Raw genomic sequence first — 13,875 nt, 5'->3', positions numbered from 1 at the left:
GTCAATCACCAAGCACTCACTATCCTTTTCCCTCTGAAATCCTGCTATGTAAATAGAGGCACAATCAAATTGTGTGTGTGTGTGTGTGTGTTTGTGTGTGTTTTGTAGAGGTCCTTTAAGTAGAAAAGTTGATTAGTACCCGCCTGTACATGAGTGGTCAGGAAGGCATATAATTTCTCCAGCATGCTTTCATTACATTGTTTCATTTGGGAGCCTCACAGTGCACTCTGGGTAATTGCAGGCCTGTCATTGTGACTCTCAGCTTTAATGGTGCTGGGGCAAATCTCAGCAGTACACCTCATATGGTCCGGCTCTAGTGTAGTTGGTTACCACTTTGAATGGTAGCTTGTCTTTTGTGAAGCTTTTCGTAAAAATCCTCGGTTTTCAAAGTTAGGGAGTGATTATCATGGTCAGCATTTTTTGACAATGCTGTCATGTGTTTCTGTCTCTCCAAAGAGTTCCTTTCTACAGTAAATAAAGCAGTTGCACAGGGGGTAATTTTATAATCTACAAAATGTAGCATAAGATCAACAAATATTATTGCATTCTTTTGTAAGACACCTGTTGTGTATCTAGTGGAGGGAAACAGGACTGAGAGATGTGATATGCTAATGTGTTGTATGGAAATGATAAGACAATTAAAGACATTAAAAAAAGACATAGAAGTTGGGTTCTGTTTTTGAATGGGATATACACAACGGCTACTAGTACAATATATTACTGACACTGGCAACATTCAGTCCATTAGTTTCATTACAGTATCTTGACAGACAAGAATTGTCACGGAATGAATAATTAAATGAAAGAATTTAATAACATTCACTTGACGGAGACAGACAGATGTTATATGGGCAACACAGGTGGTTACTTCATTTTTTAAGAGTGTTGTCGAATTGCTTAATTTCACACAGATTATGGCCTGACTTTAATGACTTTAGCCTATTACATTTTTTTTATTTTTTATTATAATATTAGATTTTGTAAATTATTTGAGCCCGATAGAATGATATTTGTTCATCTTGACTATATTTATCAAGGAATCACATTTTAACACAGATTACTGTAATAATAATTATTTAAGCCAAAGGTATGAGATCAACTCAATGAAATCAAGACATGCAAATTACTGAGTTTTTCAAATTCTTCATGATTAAGTTGTATTTGTTTTTCTATTCCAACATTGTATGTACTTTTTCAATCTGTGCTCAAATTATATTATTCACAATCCATTGAACTATGCTCTCACAATGCTATTCTGAGATGCACGTTGGCGCTGATTTGGCAGCAAGAGGGGGATCTACACAATATTAGGCAGGTGGTTTTAACGTTGTGGCTGAACGGTGTATATAGAACTGGATTGCTCATGATGTCATATCAGTGAAGTCACTGCACCCCATATTGCTATGCCCAAACTTTCCAGTGTTCCTATTGACTTAATAGGAAAAAATCTAATTTCAGTGAGTAAACATTAGTCATTCAATAACCGATTTTATATCTGCAATCTGCATGTACATCCCTCCAACGCAGACATTCTACACATGTGTTTATTTATTTAATGTCGGGAATTTTTCCTGTTTCTTGAAAGCCTGAGCGAGTTATGTGTATCTATATCAAACAGTATCTACCTCTAACAAACTTCATCGGTGAACAGATCAGCTGAAAGTAATCAAGTTCACTGAAACTGAGGTAAGATTCAAACAGACTTTTTCAGACTTATTTATTGTGAACATCGAAGTGTTTGTTCAGAGTTTTATGTTTTCATCAAAAAAGTGCCTTGTTCTCGCGGTTACTTGAATAAGAGCCCTCGCTCTCTCGCCCTCATTCTCAGCGCCTGAGGGAGACACACAAAGCAAAGCTGATTGAAATTAAACTGATACGCTAGGTTTAAATGGCAAACGAACATGTAATGTATGACATGTAGCCATGTATGACTACAGCAAATGCTTCAATATGAAAACAGGCAAATCCTGGGCATTTTAGGCAAATTAAAAATCCCGGTTTAATTTTTTAAGCACCCTCCGAGGCAAACGGACATGTTGTCCCCCCAAAACAAGCGAATATTACAGCTTTTCATACTTACATTACAACTTGTGGACAGTTTTGCTGCTTTCTTTGGTGATCATTGTGCTGTACTGATAGTCTGAACACCCGGGCAGGTGAATACTCTGACATCACGATCCACGTATATCTTCTCTCTCGTAACGAATATTATCCATAACAGATAATTGAACATTAAACGTGATTGTCACTAGAGGGCGAAATGCAACTGTCGTATCTGCAGGTCGGAGATGGTGAAACTTGGGTGTTTTTACCTGTCAGTCATTGATGCTTTATGGCAGTTTGGGCATACTAAGATGGCCGCTCAAACACTTCTGGTGGCTTCACCTCCTGCTGGCAGTTTACCGTTGCGTTAGCGATCCAGTTCTTTATATATATATCAGCGGATTTTACTAGTAGCATACTGGAGTTCTCATTATAATGTTCCCATTATTTGATAGTCTGACCATTTATAGCCCTACTTAACTTTAGCTAACAGTATTTTTAAGCTTCACTATTGTGCTGTACATTGTTTGTTGTTGGTAGATTTTCATTTTAAGGAAAATATAGAAATTGTCCATTCTGACTTTTACATTTTCAAAATTTTCTCTCAGGAGATACCCCTGAACCCCCAAACAATATATTTCCTTAATAGTCACAAGGCCTCCTATGCCCCTTGTGTATCTAAAAATATTTAAACACAAATACTGGACTGTTGTCAATCAGCTTCAAAATGAACAGTTGATTTTCTTTTAATATTTATAACAAAGTGCTCTCGATTGATGAACTCATTGAAATATTTTAATCTTTTGGTAGAAGATACCCCAAACCCCACTACTTTGGTTTTGTCTCTGGAGCCCCAATGTCCTAATCCTTGCCCAGTTTTAAAGAGACTGTTTTGACTTTGAAGGTTTTTTCTTCTTTTACAAAGTACTATTACTGCCAACTTGGAAATGTACATTTCAAAAAAATCAGCATTCCTTATGTCATTTCATAGCTATACTGACTACTAACACCATGTAAGTTATTGTCCGGACCTTTGCTGGGAAGGAAATCTAGAGACCGGACCTCTTGGAACTTTAATTGAATACCCCTGCTATACAGAGTCCTACATGGAGTCTTGACTCTATTCTGGACAGTCTGCATTTTCTTATCTTGACTCATCACTGGCCCTTTTTCTGGAGAAAAAGTGCTGTCCAACAGCTTATGTCTAACAGAAACTGTTTTTGGAATCTATGCACTTGAGTTTCAAGCAGGTCATCAGTAAACGTCCATGAATAATCCTCTCTCAGCCCTCAATAGCTGCCCCATTGGGTGCCTCTGGCTCCTTCTTTTCATTATCTTATTCAACCCCCTCCCATACCCTTTTCCCAACCTTTTCCTATCTGTCTGTCTCTCCCACTCACTCCTTAAGAAGAAATGTTACCTCACTACCTTTTAAGTCTGCTCCGGGGCAGTTGGTGTTTGGTTTTAGTCTAAGTCTTGCTCTCTATCCCCTGTTTCTCTGCAAACAGAGAAAGAGAATCCATATGAGGTTGTAGATCCAGTGAGGAGATGTCTGGTCAGAAATTCCCGGATCTTACCTGAGAGGTCTCGGGACTCACTCAACAGGATATGGACCTCCCAGGACAGGAAGTCCATTACACCTCCACAGGTAGTTTCATTTGCTCTGTAAGATAGTAATGATAGCACCTGCTTTTCGAAATTACGTATATTCAGTGCTTGATATTAATTGATTAATTCACCATATTGCTGTGGAATCTGTAGTTATATTACTGTTTGAAGCAGCAAACAATTGTCTATAGAGGTTGTGAAGTTTGAATTCAGTTAATGCTTGTTTGCTAAATACTTGGCAACACACTGAACAGTTTATTTCTATGCAACTTTTTAAGTGTACAAATATTGCATTTTTGTTATGTGTCTTCCGTTTTCACTTGTGCAAGAAGATTAATCTCTTATCAACTTCTCTCTCACCAGCTGCCATCTAATCCGAGCAGTCAGTCTCTGAAGCTGCCTGGTCCTGCTGACAAAAAGAGCCAGCACCCATCCCGCCTGTCAAAGAGGCACAGCCATGATGACATGCTGCTGCTGCCCCAGCTGGGCTTGCCTTCCTCCCCTTGTGGCCTATTAGATGACAGCCTGAGCTCTGCCACTGATACCTTGGCCTCCCACAGGCAGAAACGAGTCCCTAAGGTATGCTGGAACAACAAATTCAATGAGGGTAGAACTGGGAGGAGTGGAATGACCATATACTAGTTGAACATTACTCTTTAATAAATACTTTTGTAATGATTTTTTTTGTAATTCATTATTTCTTTCTAACATGATGTGATAGATTCTAAAAGCTTTACTTTAGATTGAAACATGTCCTTTTGTAACACATTTTCAGATCCATAGGCACAGAATAAGTAGGAAATACATTTAGACAGACAAATAGCAGTAGTTACCACTGAAGGAATGGATTAATGTTTTTTTATGTCTTAAGGATCCTTTAGACAGCATTCTCATATAATGTTTATAGAGTTTTGCAGACATTAAGAGTTAATAGTTAGCTATTCTGAACTAGGTGTAGCACCCCAGTTTGCCTTTCAGCTTCTTTTTCTCTGCTGCTGGATGTTTTTGTAGGTAAAACTCCTATTAAACACAATTTAAATGCCCACAACTATAATGCTCATTTACTGTAGGGTTCAAAACAAACATGGAATACATTGCTTAAGTTCACATAACCACTCTGAAAGACTGCCCTGAAGGATTTATTTTTCCCACACATTTTACAAGTTGCTATAGAGTGGTCTCATTGGGTTGTTGGGGCTCACTGTATAATTTACTTATTGCTAAAATAAACAATTTTCTCATCTGGACACAGCAGCCTCTTAAAATGTTACATGTAAAACTTGACTATAAAGCCTATGGTATCATATTGGATATTTCATTTTCTAAAGCCTCTACAGGCCAACACGGAGTGACAGCGAGAGAGAGAGAGAGAGAGAGAGAGAGAGAGAGAGAGAGAGAGAGAGAGAGAGAGAGAGAGAGAGAGAGAGAGAGAGAGAGAGAGAGAGAGAGAGAGAGAGAGAGAGAGAGAGAGAGAGAGAGAGAGAGAGAGAGAGAGAGAAAAAAAAAAAACGTACTCACCGGTTCTCTGATATGCCGTAGCCTGGTCCTCAGTCATTCCTCCACCCTCTAGTGGATGACAGCCGCTCCTCCCCGGATGGATCGGAGGTAGTCCTCCAGCCCCTGGCGGATGGAACGTCACGCCACGTTTTGGTGGATGGTAGGGGTCTCCTCCGCCCCTGGCAGCAGTTCTCCCGCTCCAGGCGGTTGGCAGTGAGCCCATCCCCGCTCGTGGATGGCGGTCTTCTCTTTGACCCCACCACGTTTCAGCGGCCGGTAGGGGTCATCTCCGCCCCTGGCAGCGGCCCGACCGCTGCAGCGGTCGTTAGGGAGCCCCTCCTCCCCTCGCGGTTGGCAGTTGTTCCTCCGCTTTCAGGCGACCGGGCTCCTCAGTCCCCCGGCGGATGGCCTGCTCCTTTGGGGTGGATGATAGTGGCGAGGACTATGGCGCATCCCTCCTCCTTCCTGGATTTCGCCACCAATGTAACAGGGTAAAAGGGAAAGGAGGTGGTGAGAACTGGCTTGACAATATAAATAATAATTTAATGATTAACTTAAAACAAAAGACATACAACACAAACGCATACAGGGCAGCTGCCTGTAGCTCTCTCACTCCCGAACTGCCACCTCTGGCCGTCTTTATCCCTCTCACGGGATTGATTAGCCTGATTACGGCCCGGCCCCGCCCCCCTCCTTGCCACAATATATAAATCACATTCCATTTGTTATTATTATTATTTTAAATTGTGTCTGTTGGTTGAATAAACAGTCCCATATCCAAAAATCTGAATTTTATGGCTATAATTTTATATGTAAGGCTATATAGTGTTAATAACAAATCCAGGGTGACTATAAGGGTCAGTTTGAAAATCTTTTTCAGTGGTTTGTTGTAAAGCATTTTTACCCCTTTTTCCTACCAGGTGGTGCAAAGAATAAACTCAATCTACTGTACAAAAAGAGGCAAGAAGAGACTAAAGAAGCTTTCACTTTCATATATCGAAACAGCATCTCTAAGAGGTAAAGCCTTTTTAGCACTTAGAAAGTGCCCCAGATTTCAATGCTCAGTCCAAACATTTTTGTCAGTTCACCCTTTGACATAAAGCAAACCTTTTCTCTGTTGGTAGATGACAACAGCGAGAGTGAAAGTGACTCCGATGACAGGTTCAAAGGTGAGGGATCAGCACATATGGCTGGGTAACAGTCCCTGGTGGGCAGTGTATTTGAGTTGAGTGTTTTTCATAGTGCTGCTCAAAGACTCTTTCCTTAGAACAAACAAGCCAACATGACCTTGTGATTTGTCACAAGTAAATGTCAGGCCTGAGCGTTTGGTGAGAATGAGCTCCACAGATTTTGTTACATTAAAAGTTCACCTTATTACCAGACTGCAGATGTTAATCTAAGCTAAAACCATACGTGTTTTACATGAACATCATATAATTCAGAATGACAATATACACACAATATACAAACATACTGCACCATAGCTTACAATCAAAGAGAGAGAAAAGTTTTCATAACATTTTGGTGATAGACTTTTCTTAAAGCGATAGATTCTGTTATCATTCAGTCACACTCTTGTTTCGAAACTGCACAACTTTTTTGTACTGTTTAACACAAAAGGAGATAAGGCAGAATCTTCAGCCTCAGTCTTCATTCACTTTCAAAAGTATGGAAAAACAATCTAATGAATGTAAAAGGTAACTGAGGCTTCACATATGATATGAATATTCTGCCTTGCATCTTTTGTGTTACAATGAAGAAAGTCAAATGGGTTTGGAACAACGTGAGTGAATTATTTTTAAGTGAACTACCTCTTTAAGATGTGACAAGTGGCTTTATATTTTATTGTTGATGTGTTGTTGAACACATGTGCGTCCACTATACTACAATAAACTGTATTGTCACGCAGCCCACACTCAGAGGCTACTGAAGCTGCAATCCATGCTGCGACGCGCACCCAGTTACAGGACGCTGGAGCTGCAGTTGATCGAGTGGCAGGAAAGGGAGCTCTTTGAGTACTTTGTTGTGGTCTCACTGAAGAAAAAGCCCACCAAAAACTCTTTTACTCCAGAAGTCACCTACCAGTTCCCCAAGGTGACTATCCTCTATAAATTAGGGGGTATACTGTTTTTGAGTCACATTTCAGATGTTGCACAACATCTGATGTCTATAGCTTTGTTGCAGGAATCCTGTAACTTTTGGCCTCCCTTTGGGTCAATACTCGCAGGGCTGCTGTCAAACAAACAATGTCCTGATAGTGTCTTAATGTATGACTGTTAATTATCCTTACTGCTATCTGAATGTCATTCTCATTAAATGACTTCTTTTTAGATGTTTAGTGTATTATACATTTGTTTAGTTACAGAGGAACAGATTTGTTTTAGTTAAATATGCCATTATGTGCATTAGGAAAGGCTGCAGATACAGATGCTTTTAAAGCTTTTATTGTTTGGATGTATTGATAATAAATGGCGTAAGCAGGAAACCGTTGCCATGGCAATCACATGTTTAGTTACAGAGAGATAGTTCTTTAATTAGCTTAGATCTGCTTCAGTGATTGTGTCCTCCTGAGAGGCTGAAATATGTTGGCACTCTGCCCAAACCAGGCCGTTGGTGACATAGGGGGTGGTAGGGGTGGGGGGTATTCTGTACAGACTGTACTCTACATAGTAATACAAGTCTGAAGGGACATTGTAAAGAGGTTGTGCAAATATATTGGAATGTTTCTTACCAGGTCTTCTTGTATGACCCTCACAGTTGGACAGACCCACCAAGCAGATGAGAGAAGCTGAGCAGAGACTCAAAGCTATCCCACAGTTCTGCTTCCCAGATGCCAAAGACTGGAGCCCTGTGTCTGAATACAACAGGTATCACTGCATCTCTATATTCCATGCATTACCAGCACCTTTTAAAAGCACAAACACGACTTTTGTGGCTCATTACCTTTGAAGAGCGATTTTATAGAGATCTGTTGGAATGGTACTTCCATCTAGACAGTTACACCCACATTGTTTGGATCTTAAGCTGCAGTCACACTAGGCTATGAGCATGCAAAATTATTTTGTACATCGCAATGGACAGTATACAATGTCATGCTTGAGAGCTACTGGTTTTAATAAATAATAGATTTTAAATATCAAATATTATTATATTCAGAATGTTAAAATATACCTTCTACTCATTGTCCTCCAACAATACAAACATGCAGCTTTGAAATACAGTATGTATGAAATATTGGTCACACTTCTTCTCATCATCCAAATTCACAGGTGAGAGTTCATCAAGCTTGTACGTTGGTATGCGTCTGGACGTGTATGCAGTGTGACTGCAACATTAGGAAAAAAATTTCTCACAACACATGAAACTGAACTGGAAACTGAGTTTAAACCTCCATAAGTTTTCCCTCCAAAACAAAACACACTCCATTTGATGAACTCTCAGTTACTTTTATTATTGTTAATACTGTAATTGTGGGTAGGGATACTAACTTTTTAAACACACGTAACTCATGAATGATTCCTCAAATTGCATGGCTTGTTGCGTAGAATTGTGCTATTACTTTTTCTAAATGATCAGAGATGATTTTAAGAGACATTAATATAATGGTGGGCTCTTTGACTTGGAACAATTAGCAATCACAGCACTCTAGCAACCACCCAGATCACCCTAGCAACTGCAAAGCAACACACAAAACAACCGCATAGGAACACCCTAGCCTCCACCCACTACACCTTGGTATTGTGGCAGTGAGTTTTGCATGGGAAAGCACCTCTCACATTTTCTTCAGAATATGTACAAATATACTTTTGGTGAGTTCTTCTCTGGTTTTATTGCAGATGGTTTGGCTTTCTGATAAAATCTCACCACAGTGGTTAAGCCTCAGGGCCAAGTTATTAGTCTTGAGAGCATTTCTTCTCAAGTGGTTTTGAGCACTTTTTCTTCTTATCACCTGATCTACATGGGGGTTTGAGGACTAATGGTGGATTGTCTTTGATTTGCTGTAGTGAGACCTTCTCTTTCATGCTCACTGGAGAAGATGGCAGTAGACGCTTTGGGTATTGCAGACGGCTTCTGGTGAGTCTCATATGTTTTTGTTAGTGTAACATGTTGTATTTAAAGAGCAAGCATATGGATGGAGTTTTAATGACGATTGGTCAGCCACTTGAGTGAGTGTTTGGTTTGCTCTTTTTTTTCTTGTACAAAGAGAAGCAGATTCTCATAAACATGGCCCCTCCAGTTTAATGAGAGTTTCTCAGGAGAAGAATGGAAATGCAAACCATCAAAAGCTTGTCATTTAAATAAAATGAATGTTTCAGACTACCAGAATTAGTTTTTTCCAGTGCTTCATGTGTTGTGTTGAACAGTTTGCATTAAAATGCATGTTACTGATACGAGCATTCCATACATTCAAACATTTGTTTTCGATATAAAAGAATCCAGGTATGTAGTTGTACTGTATGTATTTGATACGCTCTAATAGTTGTTAATATCACTGCAGTTGCTTGTTCAGAACTTGCTTTTATTGATTTGGCCCTGTGTGTTGTTCAGTTTTACATTTAGAGTGATTCATTATTGGCTTATGGGATTTCTTTAGTTTCTTTTCTTTCTCAACTCCTGTATTTGGCCCAGTGGAGAGAAGTTTTGACTGTATTCCCTGCAGAGAGGAAGTCCAGGGTCTGGCATATGGGCAGCATTCCTGAGGATTTGAACCTAGCTCCACATGCTTGAATTAATCATCCATTTGTAAAAAGGCAGCAGAGGAGAATTGCATACCTTATTTGGACAAGAGGAATGGGGATTCTTTGTGTCTTTGTGTTTTGAGAGACACAAAACCAGGCTTTCGATTGTTCATTTTGTGGGACTGCACCTGTTTGCACTAGATTCTGCATCCATTTTAACTTCCCTTTAAGTCTGATGTACTATTGCATTTGTTTAACTTTAGGATATGTCTAGAAATTGAATACTTTACACTTAATTCATACAATATTGCATGGGATGAGTGTTTAAAGGAGGTCATTATTTTAATTATTCTGTTCCCACATTTTAAAGAAAACCTTTTAAAAACCCATTTAAACAGCATGAAACTCTGGCTCTCTTTCTAACTCTTAAACCCATTAATGTGGCTTTAAGTCTTCAAGCTGCAATTTAGAGAGCAACAGGAGATTAGAGGTTTTCTCTCTCTCTGTCTATTGCTGTTGCTTCTACTTAACTCCTGTAAAACCGTGCTATTTTACTTGTCCCTCACTGTTTGTGCAACAGTGGTTTATTGAGGAGAGGTGAGCTATTACTTTTCTAAGCAATCCGACTTATGATTTTCACCTGGTGGGCAATAAAACAGGTGGAAAAATCCCTTAGACTTGCATTGAAGGAGGGTTCAAAATATCATAGAGCCTTGGGGTGGGTGATTTATAATATAGAACTGGATTGCTGATCAAAACAATTAAGCCACTGCGCCACCATATTGCTATGCCCAAACATCCCAGTATGCCTATTGACTTGATAGAAAATCTTATGTTTTCAGTGAGTGTGCTGGGTAGTAACAGATTACACGTAATCTGGATTACGTAATCAGATTACAAAAATTGAGTACTTGTAATTAGATTAAATTACATTTTAAAATACTCATTATCGGACTACAGTTACTTTTTACATGATTACATATTATCAAGGTAACGGCAGTAAATTGTTAATAATTTACTGATCATCCTACTTATTCTCTTTTTTCAATCTTTTACATTTTTCATTCTTAATCAGCACACCGCTGTTATACGTTCGGTAAATCTTAGACAGTTTTCGCTAGAGAGGGGGAGGAATGTGTGTATTGCAATCAGAACTGATTCTCGCTACTAGCCAGCCATGTGAAGATGGAGCGGTCTATCTCAGCATTTAACCACTGGATCCATAGAGATAATTTAATTTTTAAGGAGACACAGGGCAAAAACATCACTGTGCAATGTAAACTCTGCCTTCCAAAAGTTAATATCCTGTCGAGCGAAGGACTCTATGTCAAATCTAAAGAAGCATTTGGATGTATGTTTGCATGTTTTTTTTTACTTTACATCGCAAAACTCCAACACATATTTAATTATTATTTGAATTATCACTCTGTGTAATATAACCATGTGTTGCAATGTCTTTTGGAAGGCTTTTGTCCATCAAAAAAAAATAATGTTGACCTTTTAAAAAAAGCAAAAATCGAGGTTACAGTGAGGCACTTACAATGGAAGTGAATGTGGCCAATTTCTGGAGGGTTTAAACACAGAAATGTGAAGCTTATAATTTTATGCACTTGCATTCATTCTTCTGTTAAAACTCTTGTATTATTTGAGCTGTAAATTTGTTTAAATCTGTTTGTTGACATCGTCATGGTAACAAAATTGTAAATTTGGTGATAACTTTACACAGAAAAGGTTAGTAAGTGATTTTATCACACTAAATCATGATTACACGCATATCCTTTGTCTTATGGCTATACTTTTGAAACTGTGAGTATTTTAACTTTCAAAAATTGGCCACATTCACTTCCATTGTAAATGCCTCACTGTAACTCAGATTTTTGCTTTTTGTAAAGAAAAGGAGGGACGAGTCAACATAAATTTTTGTGGTAATCAACATTATGCCACAAATGCTGTCAATTGATCTTAACTTGTATTGAACCCGGAATATTCCTTTAAAAGTCAGGAATTTTCCTGTTTCTTGAAAGCTCGAGCGAGTCATGTAGATCTATATCAAACAGTCTACCCCTAACAAACTTCAGTGGCAAACAGATCAGCTGAATGTAATCAAGTTCACTGAAACTGAGGTAAGATACAAACAGACATTATCAGACATATTTATTGCGAACATCCAAATATTTATTCAGAGTTATTTGTTTTGTTTATATATAAAAGTGCCTTTTTCTCGACGTCACTTTAATAAGAGCCCTCGCTCTCTCTCCCTCCCTCTATTACACACGAAGCGGGCTCTGAGGCAAATCCCGGGCATTTTAGGCAAATTAAAAATCCTGGTTTGACTTTAAGGACCCTCCGAGGGAAAGTACGTGTTGTCACCCCAAAACAAGCAAATATTACAGCTTTTCCTACTTGTATTACAACTTGTGGACAGTTTTGCTGCTTTCTTTGGTGATCATTGTGCTGTACTGATAGACTGAACACCGGGGCAAGTGGATGCTCTCACATCACGATTCTTGTATATCTTCTCTCTCATAACGAATATTATCTGTAATGAGCAAATTAAACATTAAACATGATTTTCACTAGAGGGCGAAATGCGATAGTAGTTGCAGTCATTGATGCTCTGACAGTTTGGGCATACCAAGATGGCCGCTCGAACACTTCCGGTGGCTTTTCCTCTTGCTGGCAGTTTACTGTTGTGTCAGCGATCCAGTTCTATACATATATCAGTGGGTGGGTTCTTTTGACTTGAGCTAATAAGCAACTACCTAGAACACCCTAGCAACCACATAGTGACACACTGTCAACCACTCAGAACACATTTGCAACTATATAGTAATGCCCTGGCAAGCATGCACAATATCTTAGCATTGTGCTGACGACTATTGTTCAGCCAAGCACCTCTCACACTTTCTTCAGAGAATGTAAAAATCTGGTTTCCTCTCCATTTTGACCTCTCTCAGATGTAGTACAATAACATCTATAGACTATATATTAAAATCTAATGAATGCTTTCATCTTTTGTTTCCAACCCCCCAGTTACTTCATGTGTATGATTTAATTGCTTGTGTAATCTTTCCTCACACCTGCAGCCAAGTGGGAAAGGGCCTCGCCTTCCTGAAGTGTATTGTGTCATCAGCAGACTGGGCTGTTTCAACCTGTTCTCCAAGGTGAGCTCAGGCTTGCTCATACACACACCTCAAACAAGCATCCAAACAGAGTTACTCACGGTGTCTCTGGCTGTCAGACATGGGCACAGCTGGAGCAAGGCTTGTGTTGGTTTTGAGGAACATCCAGCTTAGAATAAACCTTACTTTCTCTCTTTCTGCCCTGTTAAACCACTACTTTTCCTTCACTTCCACTTTCCACCTATATGAAAATGTGGAGAAAGTATAAAACCACATTGCATCCAACCTCAGTTGTCATAATACTCAATGGAAACATAAGCTGCCTTGAGAGAATGTTTTCAACACTTTTGTGTAATCTTTGTCAAAACTGCATAAAGCAGATGAAAACCATGGCGTGGTAGTGAGGTTGATTTCCAGAGACGTCCACCCTCATATCTGAAACAAAACAGACCGCATGAAATTGATCTGAAGCGTATAAAGCCAATAGAGCCACGTTCTGCATGCAGTTCCCTTTAGTGCTGGTTTGTTCTCTGTCAACTCATTCCTCTTTACTTTCAGATTCTTGATGAAGTGGAAAGGAGGAGAGGGATCTCAGCTGCTCTGGTGTACCCTTTCATGAGGAGTGTGATGGAATCTCCTTTTCCAGCACCGGGCAAAACCATAAAAGTCAAAACCTTCCTGCCGGGAGCAGGAAATGAGGTTTGATCCTTCCCTCATTTAAATAGACTGCTGTTTTATCTGCCATAGATTAGTACAAATTTACTCAACACTTACGGAAACAAATGTAATAACACCTCTAGATCTGCGGTCAGACCCGGAGATAACATGGGATCAAAATTGACTACTTTCTTTATAAGTGTCCATGGTCTAATTGTGCACAATTCATCATGCATGCTATTATACAAAATATTATTATCTACAGAAGT

General features: G+C 39.2%; 1 protein-coding gene across 2 annotated transcripts in view; it reads left to right on the top strand.

Moving 5' to 3' along the window:
* LOC127410427 (DENN domain-containing protein 2B-like) overlaps positions 1-13,875 on the top strand; it is a 76,967-nt gene that overhangs the window by 48,598 nt on the left and 14,494 nt on the right. For both annotated transcript variants that reach the window (XM_051645750.1, XM_051645725.1), the window contains exons 5-13: positions 3,552-3,691; positions 4,015-4,230; positions 6,069-6,165; positions 6,273-6,317; positions 7,058-7,242; positions 7,906-8,015; positions 9,153-9,222; positions 12,914-12,991; positions 13,508-13,648. In XM_051645750.1, the coding sequence (XP_051501710.1) occupies positions 3,552-3,691; positions 4,015-4,230; positions 6,069-6,165; positions 6,273-6,317; positions 7,058-7,242; positions 7,906-8,015; positions 9,153-9,222; positions 12,914-12,991; positions 13,508-13,648 (1,082 nt within the window). The remainder of the gene's footprint in view (positions 1-3,551; positions 3,692-4,014; positions 4,231-6,068; positions 6,166-6,272; positions 6,318-7,057; positions 7,243-7,905; positions 8,016-9,152; positions 9,223-12,913; positions 12,992-13,507; positions 13,649-13,875) is intronic.

This window comes from Myxocyprinus asiaticus, chromosome 1 (assembly GCF_019703515.2).
Source record: "Myxocyprinus asiaticus isolate MX2 ecotype Aquarium Trade chromosome 1, UBuf_Myxa_2, whole genome shotgun sequence".
In the NCBI taxonomy this organism is placed as follows: domain Eukaryota; kingdom Metazoa; phylum Chordata; class Actinopteri; order Cypriniformes; family Catostomidae; genus Myxocyprinus; species Myxocyprinus asiaticus.
Note: the sequence above shows the minus strand (reverse complement) of the source record. Positions and strands in the feature narration are given on the sequence as shown.